The 18,936-nt window shown below is 42.6% G+C and overlaps 1 protein-coding gene across 4 annotated transcripts; it reads left to right on the top strand.

Annotated features, from left to right (window-relative positions):
* Positions 1–2,433: 2,433 nt before the first annotated feature.
* On the top strand, positions 2,434–15,917 carry LOC106588408 (zinc finger protein 384). 4 transcript variants are annotated; one of them, XM_014177351.2, is made up of 12 exons: positions 2,434–2,584; positions 3,882–3,949; positions 4,284–4,539; positions 4,771–4,893; positions 5,366–5,404; positions 6,871–7,022; positions 7,741–7,817; positions 7,987–8,211; positions 11,520–11,687; positions 12,965–13,043; positions 13,265–13,423; positions 14,284–15,917. In XM_014177351.2, exons 2-12 carry the CDS (start codon positions 3,887–3,889, stop codon positions 14,650–14,652), a joined length of 1,710 nt encoding a protein of 569 aa, XP_014032826.2. In that variant the 5' UTR covers positions 2,434–2,584; positions 3,882–3,886; the 3' UTR covers positions 14,653–15,917. The 4 variants fall into 4 exon arrangements, with proteins under 4 accessions (XP_014032826.2, XP_014032828.2, XP_014032827.2 ...); XM_014177353.2 differs by lacking the exon at positions 3,882–3,949; XM_014177352.2 differs by lacking the exon at positions 5,366–5,404.
* The last annotated feature ends 3,019 nt before the right edge of the window (positions 15,918–18,936 follow it).

Raw genomic sequence — 18,936 nt, 5'->3', positions numbered from 1 at the left:
CTGTCATATCCTCACATGGTCTCTCCTATCATTGCTACGCAGACGACACACAATTAATCCTCTCCTTTCCCCCTTCTGATAACCAGGTGGTGAATCGCATCTCTGCATGTCTGGCAGACATATCAGTGTGGATGACGGATCACCACCTCAAGCTGAACCTCGGCAAACCGGAGCTGCTCTTCCTCCCGGGGAAGGACTGCCCTTTCCATGATCTCACCATCACGGTGGACAACTCCATTGTGTCCTCCTCCCAGAGTGCTAAGAGCCTCGGCATGACCCTGGACAACACCCTGTTGTTCTCCGCTAACATCAAGGCGGTGACCCGATCCTGTAGGTTCATGCTATACAACATTCGCAGAGTACGACCCTGCCTTACACAGGAAGCGGCGCAGGTCCTAATCCAGGCACTTGTCATCTCCCGTCTGGATTACTGCAACTCCCTGTTGGCGGGGCTCCCTGCCTGTGCACTTAAACCCCTACAACTCATCCAGATCGCCGCAGCCCATCTGGTGTTCAACCTTCCCAAGTTCTCTCACGTACCCCGCTCCTCCGCACACTCCACTGGCTTCCAGTTGAAGCTCGCATCTGCTACAAGACCATGGTGCTTGTCTACGGAGCTGTGAGGGTAGCGGCACCTCCGTACCTTCATGCTCTGATCAGGCCCTACACCCAAACAAGGGCACTGCGTTCATCCACCTCTGGCCTGCTGGCCCCCCTACCTCTGCGGAAGCACAGTTCCCGCTCAGCCCAGTCAAAACTGTTCGCTGCTCTGGCACCCCAATGGTGGAACAAGCTCCCTCACGACGCCAGGACAGCGGAGTCAATCACCACCTTCTGTAGACACCTGAAAACCCACCTCTTTAAGGAATACCTGGGATAGGATAATCCTTCTAACCATAGATGTGCTATTGTAAAGTGATTGTTCCACTGGATATCATAAGGTGAATGCACCAATTTGTAAGTCGCTCTGGATAAGAGCGTCTGCTAAATGACGTAAATGTAAATGTAAAATGTAAAATAAGAATAGCAATAGTGAGGCTATATACAGGGGTTACCAGTACAGAGTCAATATGCAGGGGCACCCGGTTAGTCGAGGGATTATGATGATGATGATTACTATTATTATTATGTTATAGATTAAATACATAAATTCTAACCATTTTCACATTCATCAAAACCTACTGTTCCTAAAATACATTGTTCTCTCATCATATACTGTTCCCTGTCAAATACTGTTCACCCGTGATGTTACCCATCAGAGACTATAGGTTGAGGTCTTTTGGCGAAGGTGGTTTTGCAATTACATGGGTTTAGTGATATTTTGCTGGCTTGGACCCATGTATCCCAGGCTATTCAGGGTTGTCTGGTGCGTGGTCATGTCTGAGCAGGAATGAAGTAGGTTTAAGGCCATCGTGTCCACCTGTTGTTCACGTCACTGGTAGCAATGTCAATGATGGCCATGATGGGGGAAAAACAGTAGGCCTATGTGATGGGAAAGCAATATCTGATAGGGAACAGTATATTGTTGCGATGGTGGTTTAAAGTGGTTTAGCCTAATAGCACGATGAGTAGGGTAAGGGGGCTGAGGTTAGGGAAAGCAAGGGGATGTAGCTTCTCGTTTGGAGAGGGCAGTGTAGCGATCTGTGGTAGATTACAATTTCTACCAAATGGAAGACCAGGGTATTCATGCCAGAGACCAGGGTGCACCTCCTGCTCCCTCCGTTCGCTACAACATAATGAGGGAACAATATATCAATCAAATTCAATCAAATGTATTTATAAAGCCCTTTTTACATCAGCCGATGTCACAAAGTGCTGTACAGAAACCCAGCCTAAGACCCCAAACAGCAAGCAATGCAGATGTAGAAGCACAGTGGCTAGGAAAAACTCCCTAGAAAGGCCGGAACCTAGGAAGAAACCTAGAGAGGAACCAGGCTCTGAGGGGTGGACAGTCCTCTTCTGGCTGTGCCGGGCGGAGATTATAACAGAACATGGCCAAGATGTTCAAACGTTCATAGATGACCAGCAGGGTCAGATAATAATAATCACAGTGGTTGTAGAGGGTGCAACAGGTCAGCACCTCAGGAGTAAATGTCAGTTGGCTTTTCATAGCCGATCATTCAGAGATAGAGGCAGCAGGTGCTGTAGAGAGAGTCCAAAACATATATGATGGGGAGTATCATTTATAAATAAAAAAATATTGCACCTTTCTGGAAATAAGACCAGGGAAACAAGTTTGGGAACCCCTTTCTTTGCCTGTAGTGTGGTATACCTTTATCAGCCATCATTGATAGTGGAAGGCTACCAGCAATAACAAGTACATTTCATATCATCATAAATTCATCTAAATAATCATCTAATATATGATCATATTAATTTAAATAGTTCTATACGTCCCCAAAGACCGGAAATAAATTTCTCGGCACCGGAAGTGTAGAGCGGAGCAGACCCACAAGAGGGAAAAAGAAAAAAAATCGAGGAAAAAATATTCGGAGAATCTGAGGGTTTGGGCGGATTTGGACTGAGTTTCCGAACTGTCCCAACCCGAGGGAGCCCCGGGGTTGAGAGGGAATCGCCAACACCGGTAATTAACATCGAGTTATTACTCAATCGTTAATTATTTCTGTTTGACAGAGCAACTCATATGAGCTGCTACTCCCCTCTGTCTGGATAGCCGGAAGTCTACATGAAACTGCGTCTCGCACAGGGGCATTGGCGTCGACGTTTTTTTCTCGTTTTTTTTTTTTTTATTCTCACAGTGTGACGAACAGGGAGAGGGATGGAGGCGTAGGGGTTGTGACATTGTTGTTTTCAAGCGGAAGTTTATTTGTTTATTGTCGACTTAAAAATAGGCCGCATAGTAGCAAGCTAGCTAACAATACTGAAATTAATGGAGGCAAGTTAGCTACTGTAGCTAGCTAACCTCAAGGAGCTAGGTAGCTTCTACGTTAGCTAACTAGCTCAGATTTCACTCCTCTGTTGTTGCTAGCTAACATCAATAGTAGTCTGTCAAGCTTGCCACCAGCCAGTTAGCTAAAATAAAGGGTAGACGAGTGTTTAATGTAGGTAGTGGTGGCTATCCCGTTGGCTGGCAATCTGTCTTATGTGTGCCATGGCCTGGGATAGGAAATACTATAACTTAACATAACTCAATATTCCCCATCAGAATTGTTAGCAGACACGTCTCTGTTTCTGTATTGAGTTACAAAGCTCCAATAAATAACTTCCCCGTTATACACCTATCGGGATTGTTTTCAATGACAGACTTGCCATTGTTCCTTGCTATTTGTAGTGCCCACTCCTGCCATGTAGCTCAGTGAGAGAAGCTAGCCAAAGGTTTCAGGGAGTTGCATAGCATTTTAAAATATTTCAGCTAAATATTCTATTATGCATTCAATACAATGTATCCATATTTTTTTGTTATGATCTCATCTGTAGACTGCTAGAGGTTATAAGTAGCCATTGATGAAACACTCTTTATGTACACCCCCACTACTGCGCTCTGCATGCATTTATTTGTATGTAAACAATAATGTGCCATTTACAATCCTGACCAACAACGACACGCTCCGTCTGGGGGCCATGGAGACTTGCAATCAATATGGCTCACACTTTTCTATCTTTAGTTAAATCTATTGGCAGTGGACAAAATGCATGCCAGTGAAGAAAACAGTGTTGGCTCAGCATTTGTATCGTTCAACGTCCCCCATTCCCTTGAGCAAAACTCTCATTTCTTTTACTCGGCTTCTTGGAAATGCTTAGCAGTTGCGAGAGACCAAGAACTTTGGCCAGAGACATCAGTTGAGATGGGCATGGTCTCGTTTCGACTGATGACGCAGAGCGAGCAGGTGTTTATAAGTTATGTTGCTTTTCAATTACAGAAATAATGGAAGATTCCCATTTCAACTCATCATACTTTTGGTCTCCCGTTCCCACAGTACAAGGACAGGTAGAAACCTTATTACTGGACCTTATCTTGAAATGTACATGGTGGTGTCGCAAATAAAGAAATAATACTTGTTAGTTTTACGCTAACAAATAATGAGCTTGCACCTTAGGTGAGGATGGCAAAACATCAAATTCACTGTAATACATATGTAAGTAACAAAACAACGGGCCTCCCCAAATGATCACTTCTGCCCCTCCTCTCTCCTACTTCCCTTATCAACCTCTACCACCGCTATTCATTTCCTTTTGGCATCTCACCCCATTCTCTCTATTGCCTGTCTTTCTCTTTTCCACCCCTCCTTCACGATCAACTACTACCCCCCCCTCCGCTCTAGATTGAAAACGCCATGTTCCTGAACAAGATGAAGGAGCAGTTGGGTCCGGACAATAAGGGTTCTCCGTCGTTCCCTCACTCCTCGCACTATCCCGCCGCCGTGCTCACCATGGACGCGGGAGGCCGGGTGGTGCCCAAACAGGAAGGTGGAGGCGGTGGCGTCCAATTGAACGCCGTAGGCGGTCACCTGCACCAGCCGCACACCTCACAGAATATCACGGTGGTGCCCGTCCAGTCCACGGGCATCATGACGGCAGGTGAGTAAACAAGACACGCTGCCGGTGTCCGTTTTGTCTGGCGATCCTCTGTGGTTGTTCTATGCGTGTCTCCTCCCTGTTTCTGTCTGGTCTAATCGTATTATATATTCAAAGATACAGAAAGAACCAACTTAAACGTTCTCAGTATGTCATTGTGTGTGTAATGTGTGCCTCGGCTCTTCCTGGGAGGGGTGTGGTGCAGTCATGTCACCGTCTCTCTCTCCCTCTCAGCGGGGCTAGTGATAACCACTCCCCAAGGCACCCTGGTCTCTCAACCCACCTCCACACAATCTTTCGTGCCCGGACCCCCTGCCAACACCATGATAGTGTCCGCACTACACCCCACAAACACAGGTAAAACCTCCACCGCATTCCCCCGTTCCCCAAAACCCGTTCCCCAAAACCCGCACTGTGATAGGTTGTGTGCCTGAGTGGCTTGCAAACCTTTCCTGGCTTATCAACAAGCAAAGCAGACTCACTGGCACACACTCACATATAGACATTCATTCATTTGAGCATTTATTTGCATTTTATTTCATCCCTTTGTTGATATGGGCTGACCCAGAAAAGGTGGAACCACCTTCTAGTCACAAACTTCAACCCTCAACACTCACAGACATGCATTACACGCACACAAACAAACACACAGTAACACACATTGCTGCTTGAGCTAACCCCGGCAACGCGCTGCCAGCAGCCAGCCACTAACCCTTGACCTGATCCAGCCCCCCCACCCTCTGCGGTGAGAGAGAGAGAGGGAGGGAGCGAGCCGGGTAGTGAGCTCCGTGTGTTGAGTGTGTTCTCCTCTTCTCTCGGTTTCTGTCAGAGAGCAGCCAGCACTCCTCTCTCTACTTCTACAGCCACAGTGAGTACCCAGCTCCATCTCCCCTCCACCCTGTCCCACCTAGCTGACTACTTCCTCCCCATATGCCATCATCCATCCCTGCTGCTTAGCAGTAAAGCATCTGCAGCCTTAGCCTATGGCCAGTCCTGTGGTTGTGTTTACCTGCACTCTGGACTGTTTGAAGCCTGGTTTGGATGTGCGGTTGAGTTGCTTTTTAAATGACTTGTCTGCGCTGAGATAATGTAAGGCAGAGGTTCCCAAACGGTTTTGGCCCGCGACCCCATTTTGATCTCTTTTTTTGTTGTTGTATAATATTTTAATTGGGGCTATGACGGTCTATAACATCAGTCTGACAGTAAGGAAGTATGGTTTGATGTGACTGACATGTATCAGAAAGGTTTTGGGAAGTTCAGAAGACCATCAGGCGATAATTGTATATGATCTTCTGTGTAGAAATAATTTATTCTAATGACTCGTGCGCGGCATGTGGGCATTATAGAGGGAAACGTCAGACACATCCACACATGTGGAGTCTTATCTTTCAGTGACAGGGTCATAATATGTTGTAGCTAAAACGGTTCAAAAGATATGTGTAGGAAGAAAACAGAAACCACTCTGTTTATTACAACCGCATCTAGCGGCTACCAGAGGTCACTGACGTAACCCTGGTTCTATGAACCAAGCGCACTTCTTTTTTTTTTTGCGCGCGACCCCATTTTCAAATCAGGCGACCCCTAGTTTGGGAAACGCTGCTGTAAGCCCTGTCATACGCTACAAAGAAAATGTATAAAATGTCTTAAAATGTGCAGGATGCTTGGATGTAGTGTTTTACTGAACACTGTATTTAAACTCACACTATAAATTGCACAACATATAATGAAGATGATCAGATCTGGGACCTGTTGATGGTCCGATAGTTATATGAGTTATATTGACTCCAAAAACCCAATCTGAAAGTGGAAGAATATGATCTGATGCCCTCCCACTAATAGTCCAAGGAAGTTATCTGGAGGACCTCGCTATGTTCTCTGATGGTGTAGTTCCATCCATGAATGTGATCATCCAAAAGTTGATGAAAATCTTTGTCTTGGAATAACATCCAATACATACAAACTACAGTATCTGGCCCATTCAAAAAAAGCTAAATGAATTTTGTTTCGTTATGTAGCTGTGCAACACTGTCCAAATAGGCAGTTGAGTGTAACCGATTCTTTTTTTGCAGCGGTGAAGTCTGTCAGGTGTTCCAGTATATGAAGAGATTAAAATGCCTCTGTGTTGTGGGGTGATTTACCACTCACGTGTTGTTGCTTTCACCATTTCATACCAGGAGAGACCGCTTTGGATGTTACTCACCAAGCAGAGAGGCCCATGGGATATGTTGTGTGGTTTTTGGTCTCTTTTAATCAGAGCTGTATTCCTCTCCCCCTTTCTCTCCCCTTCCCTCCATCCCTCCTTTCCCCATCCCGTTTTTTATGTCCCTGTTTCAGACAAGAAAGAGGATTTGGTCATCCCTCCTGTTGTCATGCCAACGCCCGGGAAGCGGGGCAGGAAGAAGAAGTCGATGATGCAGAGGGCTGGCGCCAACCTCCCCCCAGGAAGTGATGCGTTGATTCTGGCACACCTGGCTGCTGGGGGGCAGGTGATAAGAGATTTGAAGTGATGTCACATAAGAACTAACATGCTGACTATCCGGGCACGTGCCATCACGTACATGTTGATTTTGTCCATCCACACCAGACACGGTGAGGACACGCAGGTTGAAATTTCAAAACGAACTCAACTAATTTGATGACAGGTCGAAACACATAAACATTCATGGACATTTAGCTAGCTAGCTTGCTGTTGCTGCTATTTTCTCCTGGGATATAAACACTGGGTTGTTATTCTACGTTAAATCTATGTGGTCCTTTTTTTTTTGTTGCTGGATCTTTGTAGAATTTTGACCCATTTTGATTCACACAAAATCGTGTGTTCTCTACTCCAACAATTAATCCACAGATAAAAGGGGAAACCTAGTTAGTTTCCAGTAATTTCTGTGGATTTTATATGGCGGTTGGCAACCAACTTCAAGGTGCCTTACTGCAACCAACTGGACTGGAGTGTGGACCTCGTTCATCTTTCAATCACCCACGTGGGTATATGCTCCTAAGAACCAATGAGGAGATGGGAGAGGCGGGACTTGCTGCCTCTACCGAAGTTATCTTCAGTATTACATGGGGGTTAGATCACTGCATCTCTCCAGTCAATCCATAGTGATAAAATGGTTAAAGCTACATATTGTAGTGTCATTACTTCAGGATTAGTGAAGCAAAGCGTTGTTTATTAAACAAACAACATTGTTTTGTGTTTGTTTACAGCACCACACTGCCGACCATTATGACTTATCAAATGATGAGGATGAGCATGGGAACAAAGATGGGACCAAATCATACAGGTAGATTACAGGCTTTGTGTTTACATACATTTTAGTCCTTAACACTCATCATTTGTTACCCAAGTTGACCCGATTATGTTCTTCCCCATTCAACATATCCTCATCTCTAAACAGTATATCTCTGTTTCTCTCGTTTTCCGTTTACCGTTCTCTCCTACCCATCCTCCAGGTGCCGGATGTGTGCGGTGACGTTCTTCAGCAAGTCGGACATGCAGATCCACGCCAAGTCTCACACGGAGGCCAAGCCGCACAAGTGCCCCCACTGCTCCAAGTCGTTCGCCAACTCCAGCTACCTGTCCCAGCACATCCGCATCCACAGCGGGGCCAAGCCCTACACCTGCTCCTTCTGCCAGAAAACATTCAGGCAGCTCAGTCACTTACAGCAGCACACACGGTACTGCTGCCTCCCTGGCGTGTGTGAGTGTGAGTGTGTGTGGTGGTTGATTTCAGGGAATAGGTGACTGCAGAATATAGACTGTCACACAAGATTGAAGGATTGTTAGTAAAGACAATCACTATCACTACAAATTCAGTGCTAGTGATACCAATGTACTTATCTATATTTGGCTTTGAATTTGACCATTACAATATGAATAACCACTCTGCATTAGCTACATAGGGTTTTATTGCGACAAATCAAATGAGACAGTATTGCTCCCAATAATACTGATTACAAAACCTCGTATTGTACAACATCTATGACCGCAGGTTTAGAATAAACAAGCCCAATAACTACATCTATGACCGCAGGTTTAGAATAAACAAGCCCAATAACTACATCTATGACCGCAGGTTTAGAATAAACAAGCCCAATAACTACATCTATGACCGCAGGTTTAGAATAAACAAGCCCAATAACTACATCTATGACCGCAGGTTTAGAATTAACAAGCCCAATAACTACATCTATGACCGCAGGTTTAGAATAAACAAACCCATTAACTACATCTATGACCACAGGTTTAGAATAAACAAACCCATTAACTGCATCTATGACCGCAGGTTTAGAATAAACAAGCCCAATAACTACATCTATGACCACAGGTTTAGAATAAACAAACCCATTAACTACATCTATGACCACAGGTTTAGAATAAACAAACCCATTAACTACATCTATGACTGCAGGTTTAGAATAAACAAACCCATTAACTACATCTATGACTGCAGGTTTAGAATAAACAAACCCATTAACTAGATCTATGACTGTAGGTTTAGAATAAACAAGCCCAATAACTACATCTATGACCACAGGTTTAGAATAAACAAGCCCAATAACTACATCTATGACCACAGGTTTAGAATAAACAAGCCCAATAACTACATCTATGACCACAGGTTTAGAATAAACAAACCCATTAACTACATCTATGACCACAGGTTTAGAATAAACAAACCCATTAACTACATCTATGACCACAGGTTTAGAATAAACAAACCCATTAACTACATCTATGACCACAGGTTTAGAATAAACAAACCCATTAACTACATCTATGACCACAGGTTTAGAATAAACAAACCCATTAACTACATCTATGACCGCAGGTTTAGAATAAACAAACCCATTAACTACATCTATGACCACAGGTTTAGAATTAACAAGCCCAATAACTACATCTATGACTGCAGGTTTAGAATAAACAAGCCCAATAACTACATCTATGACCACAGGTTTAGAATAAACAAGCCCAATAACTACATCTATGACCGCAGGTTTAGAATTAACAAGGCCAATAACTACATCTATGACCACAGGTTTAGAATAAACAAACCCATTAACTACATCTATGACCGCAGGTTTAGAATAAACAAGGCCAATAACTACATCTATGACCGCAGGTTTAGAATTAACAAGCCCAATAACTACATCTATGACCGCAGGTTTAGAATTAACAAGGCCAATAACTACATCTATGACCACAGGTTTAGAATAAACAAACCCATTAACTACATCTATGACCGCAGGTTTAGAATTAACAAGGCCAATAACTACATCTATGACCGCAGGTTTAGAATTAACAAGGCCAATAACTACATCTATGACCACAGGTTTAGAATAAACAAGCCCAATAACTACATCTATGACCGCAGGTTTAGAATTAACAAGGCCAATAACTACATCTATGACCACAGGTTTAGAATAAACAAACCCATTAACTACATCTATGACCGCAGGTTTAGAATTAACAAGGCCAATAACTACATCTATGACCGCAGGTTTAGAATAAACAAGCCCATTAACTACATCTATGACCGCAGGTTTAGAATTAACAAGGCCAATAACTACATCTATGACCACAGGTTTAGAATAAACAAGCCCATTAACTACATCTATGACTGCAGGTTTAGAATTAACAAGCCCAATAACTACATCTATGACCACAGGTTTAGAATAAACAAACCCAATAACTACATCTATGACCGCAGGTTTAGAATAAACAAACCCATTAACTACATCTATGACCGCAGGTTTAGAATTAACAAGCCCATTAACTACATCTATGACCGCAGGTTTAGAATAAACAAGCCCAATAACTACATCTATGACTGCAGGTTTAGAATAAACAAACCCAATAACTACATCTATGACCGCAGGTTTAGAATAAACAAACCCAATATTTATATTTCTGGTGATGTTTGACAAAGCAGCACCACCTTTTTTTCTCTGTCAAAATGTCACAGTTAGTGACCCTTTTATAGGAGAGTGTGTGCTGTTTTTCTGTTGCCAAGTGTTGTATCTGCGTTGTCTGCTGTCTTGGAGGCTATGTTTTTTCTGTGTGGTTTGCAGATTTCTTTGGGAATTCAAGTCCCTTATGTTATTGGCAAACAGAATCTGAGAAAGTTGTTTTGATGCGTTTGGTAAACTAGAAATAGTACAAGTCCAAGAATCGATCCCTGTGGAACACCACATTTGATCTGAAGGGGGTGAGTTAACTCCTTTTAAAGTGACAGATTGCGTTCTAATCTTTTAGATACGCGGACAACCACAGCAAAGACTAATAAGTTACGTCCATCCTTGGGGAAAGGATGCAATTTTGGGTAAACTACACCAGAAACAGCTTCATAATGTAAAACAAATTCTGTCAGACAAGTGATCTGTACATTTAGCTATCCTACGACCACAACTTTCCATACTGATTTCTTCATTTTCTTTCCCTGACACTTTCAGTTCTATCTGTTCCGTCATCACTTCAACCAATCTTTGGTTTCTTGAACGTTTATGAGGAATTAAATGAATGGCTTTTCCCTTCCTCCCCCTCCCACCCTCACCATTCTGTTAGAGCGAAGTGCACCCTTTGCTACATATCCTCCCTCACACGCCCCTCTCGATGTTTCGCATTAGGTGTCAAGATAAAGACGCGAGAGCTTGCCTTCACTCACATTCCTTAGCGGTAGGCCTCTGTAGAATGACCACAGAACATCAGCAGCACACCATAGGTGCAGAGACCGAGCGAGAGAGAGAGAAAGAGAGAGAAAGGAAAGGGGGACTGTGCCTGCTGTCTGTTTTCCTACTGTGTTTCGCAACTCAGACACAGCAACAACCAAAAAGTGCACACTGTCAATCAAACTGCGCTAAACTTGATTTGGGGTGATTTGATTATGATTTGATCTCTGGATCATTCGTCGCTGATTTGATACGTTATCAATCTCTCTCTCTCTCTTTTTCTCTCTCTCTCCATCTCCCCATCCCCTTGTTAGAAACCACACTGAGGGCAAACCGCACAAGTGTCCCCACTGCTCCAAATCGTTCGCCAACTCCAGCTACCTGGCCCAGCACATCCGCATCCACAGCGGAGCCAAGCCCTACACCTGCTCCTTCTGCCAGAAAACATTCAGGCAGCTCAGTCACTTACAGCAGCACCACAGGTAAACACTACTAAACGGACAGTGGGCAGTCCCATCAGCGCACACCCTCTCTAGTTCCATCTACTCCTCTTTTCTTCTAATTGGTTCCCTCTCACTCATTGTCTCTCACATCCTCTTCTCGTTCAAGTTCAAAACTCCCCTAATCCCCACAGACTTCTGTAATGAAAGCGTTCAGCCTATATTTGTGTAATTAAAAGTCTCAATATTTATTCTGGGGCCTCCCTCATGTCAGCATGGGTTTGGACATGAGGCTGTAGACAATGTGCATATCACCTACACTTCGACCTGTCGGCTTATTATTTATGTAGCCTACATGGAAAATAGATATGAATATTATTCCAATGTTGACCTCTCCCATCCAATTCTGATCAGAGTAATTGTTTGATATTGGGATTTGTTTTTATTGAGGAACACAAAGAAAGTACAAGTAAAGTAAAAGAACAACAAAAAGATCTGTCATTTACAGTGCACGTCATACCTTCATCATATTAGTTACATTGACATCTTTGAATTAGACCTTTTTCAAGTACGAAACCCATTTCTCCCAGTGTTCCTGACCTCTCTCCTCTTGTGTTCTTAAAGCAAAGGTCATACGCTCCATGTGGTGTATTTCTTTTACAATGTCTATCCATTGTGTCACTGTGGGAGGGTCTTTTTGTAGCCATTTCCTGGTGATAGCCTTTTTACTGGACCTTTTTAAAATATATATATTTTTTAACCTTTATTTAATTTGGCAAGTCGGTTAAGAACAAATTCTTATTTTCAATGACGGCCTAGGAACAGTGGGTTAATTGCCTAGTTCAGGGGCAGAATGACAGATTTTTACCTCGTCAGCTCGGGGATTCGATCTTGCAACCTTTCTGTTACTAATCCAACACTCTAACCACTAGGCTACGCTGCCGCCCCCTTCAAGAGATATTGGGATTTTTGTATGAATTTTTTATTTATTTGTCCATTCGGACAGTTTAAATATATATTCTTCGTGTCCGACAACTTGTCCCGGACAAGAGGACAAGCATTAATGTCGAGCCCTGTTTTTGCTCATTCAATCATAGATCTGAAAGGACTGGTTGGATGTACCAGGAAGCAATATGGTGGAAACTCTTATCTATGAAGGGCCATCAAGAAGTCTCTATGGATAGTTTGTTTGATTTGGGATTGGATGTCTCATCGTTCCTGTCAGTTCCTTGGAGTGAGTGACGCTGTAACGGAAGTAGTCAGGATACTGGGGTTTGTGGGAGCTGTAGTTCATTACAGACTGTGTTTCACTTCCATAGGATCCACACTGGGGACCGACCTTACAAGTGCATCCATCCTGGCTGTGAGAAAGCCTTCACTCAGCTGTCCAACTTGCAGGTAGGCCTACTACATCTCAACATCCAATTCACAAGTCCAACGGATCTTACATTTGGACAATAATCATCTCAACTTACATTTATTTGGTAGTACGTTTCTCATCGCAAAACGTCACTTAGCTCTAAAATCATTACGTACAGTTAATAACAGAAGCGTAATGATGTGATGACATCATAGTCAAAATAATCCTAATGTATTCATTCTTTCATGGCTTCCCCCAGTCTCACCGCCGGCAGCACAACAAAGACAAGCCGTACAAGTGCCACAACTGCAACCGCGGTTACACAGACGCGGCCAGTCTGGAGGTGCACCTGTCCACTCACACGGTCAAACACGCCAAGCTCTACTCCTGTGGCCTGTGCAACCGCGCCTACACCTCGGTACGCCTGCCAATCACCCTAAAACTCCTCCCTCTACCCTCCTCCTCAAACGACATATAGTCCCATCCCTTAAAGTGTCACACCCACTTTTGCTTTCTAGGTGCAAGGCCTCCACTTGCGAGAGGGGGCTGTTGCATGGGAGGGATGCTCAGCAATGTCATCATTTAGGAGAGGGGCTAGGGAATTGTGAGGGTGGAGACTAATTCATTGTATGTACTTCTTTCAGTAACTGCAGTATTAGATTACTCAATTGACTACTTCAGGTAACTTGGTTGGTAGTGAAAACAGTTGAACAACACGTACAAGCAGTAGTCTGGCTTGATGGTAACCTATAGGGTTGTGTAGGACAGGTAGGCTATGGCTATGTAGTTGAAAACAGTTCCCCCCCCTCCACTGTAGTTTATATACACTCAGCCTATATTTCCTCCCAGTCATTTGCATAGACTACATATTACTGAGTTTGTATGTACACTAGCTTTCAAAAGTTTGGGGTCACTTAGAAATGTCCTTGTTTTTGAAAGAAAAGCAAAAAAATGTTGTCCATTAAAATAACATCAAATTGATCAGAAATACAGTGTAGACATTGTTAATGTTGTAAATGACTATTGTAGTTAGAAACAGATGATATTTAATGGAATATCTAGATAGGCGTACAGAGGCCAATTATCAGCAACCATCACTCCTGGATGCTGGCCCTTTTCTTTCAAAAACAAGGACATTTCTAAGTGACCCCAAACGTTTGAACGGTAGTTTATGTGCTGCCGAGCCTTTGCATTTTATTCCCAAGACCCACTGCATGGTAATTGTTCACGGCACTGTCCACCTCGCTCACCCTCTTTCTCTCCTCTCCTCTTCTCCAGGAGACCTACCTGATGAAACACATGCGGAAGCACAACCCGGACCCCCTCACAGTGGCGGCTGCCGTCGCCGCCCAGCAGGCCCAGGGTCACACTCCTGGCGGAGCGGGCAAGGGGAGGGGCCGTGGCAGAGGAAGCGGGGCAAACATAGGAGGCGGTGGTCCCGGAGGGGCGGGTCAGAACCCAGGGCAGAACCAGCCCCAGAACCCCAACAACCCTCAGCAAGGCAGCTACTCGCAGACGGAGGGCGTGCCGTGCCCCTTCGACCTGCACCAGTACAAGACGGTCAGCGTCACCGACCTGTCGGCCCATAAGGACCTCTGCCTGACCGTGTCCACCTCAGCCATTCAGGTGGAGCACATGAACTCATAGAGCGAGAGGATGGACAGAGGGGAGAGGGAGGGAGGGAGGTAGTGGAGGCTGGTGTCACTTTTTAAATGGGAGGATGGGCTCATTGTAATGGCTGGAATGGAACATGTGTCAAACACATTTAATGTGTTTGAAACCAGGTATTTCAATGAGGCAGTCCACTGATTTCTCCTCCCACCAGCCTCCACTGGGAGGGAGAAAGTGCTAAGTAAAAACTACACTGCCTTGGGGTTGGCGAAGGAATGAATGGAAGAATGAGGTTTGGCGATGCAAGACCCAATCAGAGAATAAGGAAAGGAGGGCGTGAAGGGACTACCTGAGATGAAAAGGAAGCATGGGATATGTAGTCCAGTATTGAATGAAGAGATGATATATGAATGGTTCAAACAATGCACTTAAAGGGGAAGACATCGAAAAGGGGGGGTCTGATAGAACAAAAGGGGGGGGTCTGATATAAAGAAGGCACTTGATCAATCTCGTATTTTTTCGGTTTCTCATCGTTTCATTTCTTTGTTGTATGTATATTACCATATATGTATGTATTTTTCTACCAACAGTGGAATGTGTTAACGAACGGCGTGGGAAAGCTAAAAGATTGTGCAAGGAATGTGAGCGAGAAGAAACATCTAGAAACAGCAGATTTTGTATTTAAGAAGGATAATTTTCTATATTCCCCAACTCATTTTTGCAAAGCAAGGGGCGAGGGGGAGAAAGGCGCATCGTGGTGAAACATTGAAATGGCTGTCAGGTACTGTTAACAAGTTTTTAAGTTTAGTTTTTTAAACCTTTCATACTGAATATTACATTATTCTTATTGTATCAATGTTATCCTCATTATTATCAATTGGCAGATACTGTAATCTATGTAGATATATATAGAAATGATTTTTTTCATTCAAAAAAAGGGAATGATGTACTTCCTACTCTCTGCCTCTGTAAAGTAAACCAGAAAACAAAAGAACTCCAAAAGTAACAAATCGTTGACATGTATTTCTAACCCATCCAATCACAGAGCTCTATTCTGCTCTCTCTATTTATTGAGCAGGCTCGTGATTGGCCGGTTATCTTATGTATACTCCTTGTACTTCGTTATGTGTCTTTTGAAATAACACAGTTCTCAATATTCTTATTAGTGTCGTTATTATTGCTCCTAATACTGTTATTAACTACCCTTATGCTACACTTGCTGTATATGCATAGTACACATTCATCTGAAGAGACTGTTTCTCTTTGTAAGGACAATAAAGTGAGACAGTCGGAGATGACAAGCTTGCTGTCAGATTCTCCTTTTACTGCATGCAGACATGCTGTGGAAAGTCAGTTTGGAGGTATTGTATCAATGTACAGTACATAGGTCAATTATACATTAAAATAATATAAATATTATGTTGGAATGGTTCGCTAGGTGATTGTGTTTGGGACATTAATTTGCCATAACCTGTGCCATGCCCATTTCACGACCTTCCCCCACACACACCAAAGAAGACGAGGGTAGTGGTTTTGGAATCAAAGGAATGATGTATTTGATATAATTTAAGGGTATACATTTCCTACAAACTACAAGGTTTTTCATGACACCAGTGCACAGCAATTTGAAAACAATAGAGGCACATTTACATTTTGGCAAGTCCTCAAAAACGAAGTAAACACCACACTATTCTACTATAACTCTAATAAAATGAAATCAGTCCTGGATACAATCTACTCGCCATGGAATACATCCCATTCTGTTCATTAAATGTACATTAAGTAACTTTTTCCCAAGCTTTATTTGGTTTTCACTGAAATAAGCTCAAAATAGAATAAGAAGAATATATAATAAGCAACTATTGGTATTATTTCTTTGTAAAACAAGGGACAACCATGAAAATAGATGATATCCTGGTTAAAGTAAGATGCAACACAGAAACAGGGTAACACTGTTAGTAAGGATAAGGATGTTTGATTACTCTGGTCTTCTGATACAACTGAATGGAACCCCAGGCCAGCACGCTGAGCTCAGAAGGCCCTTCATAAATGAAGATAAATGTGACAACTTGACATAACAAAATCATATGTTCCAAATCAGTATTTTTTTTAATATCTTTGTGTACAGTATAAGTATAAAATGTTTCAAACTAAATTGAACAAAAATTGTATAATACTTCACTAAAACGGGTACAGTAGTAGCATTTCAACAATAATTACAACATCTAAAATATTCCCATATTTTGCCCCTTTGGCCATATTTGGAACCTCTGGTTCAGTTCCTGGTTTGGTTACTGAGCTATAACAGTAGTACCTGTTAGGACACATGCATTCAGGCTCCTGACAAATCATATTGAAAAACACACTTAAATATAACAAATCACATGCATGATCTCGTGTTTCACATAAATAAATAAAATGAAAAGAATCGGACATCAGTTCATAAGAGGGAGTTTATGTGGCGAGGGTGACAGTGTGTGGAGATAAGGCAAGTTAGTTGTCAACCTCACTTCCTATACTGAGTCAGTCATCTCATTAGACCCTACAATGCCATGAGACACACAGGGCTAGCAAGCTATGCTATCTGACTTATTTCCCTTGAACATACTGATCTGAGGTATTGATTGAACGATAAAATAGTACTTTATTAATCCCCCAGAGGGGAAATTTGATTGCACCAGCCAATACATACAGTGATGAGGAATGACCGCTTGCCTTTCCTCTGGTGAAATGCAGTGTCATGACATATGTGCCATGTACTCAATACTTGTATATCATACTATTATGTACTAGTAGTTACGTCTATTAGTAGTACAATACAACACAGCTAGCTTCAGTTAAGGCTACGAAAGGTTCTCAAATAGAGACAACCTGCTTTCAGAAGTCCTTTTTACATATGACACCTCTCTTTTTACTTCTGATGACAAATCACTTTTTTGTAACTGAAAATTCCTCTATCATTCATTACCACAGCTACTATTTCTGTTGATCTGAGGACCACCTTAATAACAACGTAGCTTCAATGCTAACAGTACATCTCAATGAGCATCAACTTGACATTATGTAGTGTTAGGCAGAAGGGCAATAGTTCCATGATTATAACGTCAAATTACCGTTTTGAGAGCTATAACAGAGCAGTAAACCAGTCCCCTAGCACTCTGGACAAAACGAATACAAGTCACATCTGTGAGAGCTGCTACATAATCTGCTTGACCTTTCTAAAGACTAGCGATTAAACAGGATCCTTCAGTGTGCGAGACACAGGCAGTACAACGAAAACATCAAAAACACGTCAAATACGTGTTGTAACAGTGAATGTAGACACACATCAATGGGAAAGCACACATTTCGCAGATAGAAAATAATAATATATAGAAAAACAACAGATAAATTGACTGGCTTATTTCACACTACTTCTCCCAAGAGGCTTTGCAGGTATAGATTAGAATATTGGATGCTTTGAATGGTTCCTATTTTGCACATTCATTGTTACTCAAACTTAGTACGAACAGAGCCATGACATTTCTCTCTTAACCAATTACATTTCGTCAGACTAAAACGACAACCAGTAACATTAAAAACAATGAAAGACAAACACAGATTTGGTCAGGTCACCTTTGCTTCTGATAAGTAAGACTGAGCGCTGAGAATAAGACATCTGGGTGGAGGATTTGACTGTGCGTTTACATTGAACTCGCCAGTTAAGATGCACTTAGGGTTTGGCAGCAAGGCAGTGGACACAGCCAGTTATGAAGGAGGGAATCAAGGGACAAATATATACGCAAAGAGGTGAAAGGTGAGCTAGGCAGAGAAAGGGGTATTAAGGCACATGGAAAGAAGAGGGGCTTGATAGAAGGGTAGATTCAGTACAGTGCCCTCCATAACTATTGGGAGAGTGAATATTTTTTTCTTATTTTGACTCTATACTTCAAAGTAGTAAAACGTTTAGTATTCGGTCCCATATTCATAGCACGTAATGACTACATCAAGCTTGTGACGCTGTGAATTTGTTGGATGAATTTGTTGTTTGTTTTGGCTTTCAGATTATTTTGTGCCCAATAGAAATGAATTCTAAATAATGTATTGTGTCATTTTGGAGTCACTTTTATTGTAAACAAGAATATAATGTGTTTCTAAACACTTCTACATTAATGTGGATGCTACCATGATTAGGGATAATCCTGAATGAATCGTGAATAACGATGAGTGACAAAGTTACAGACACACAAATATAATAACCCCCCAAAATGCTAACCTCCCCTGTTATTGTAACGGTGAGAGGTTAGCATGTCTTGGGGGTATGATATAAAATGCTAATCT

This window comes from Salmo salar, chromosome ssa27 (assembly GCF_905237065.1).
Source record: "Salmo salar chromosome ssa27, Ssal_v3.1, whole genome shotgun sequence".
NCBI classification, from domain to species: Eukaryota; Metazoa; Chordata; class Actinopteri; order Salmoniformes; family Salmonidae; genus Salmo; species Salmo salar.
Note: the sequence above shows the minus strand (reverse complement) of the source record. Positions and strands in the feature narration are given on the sequence as shown.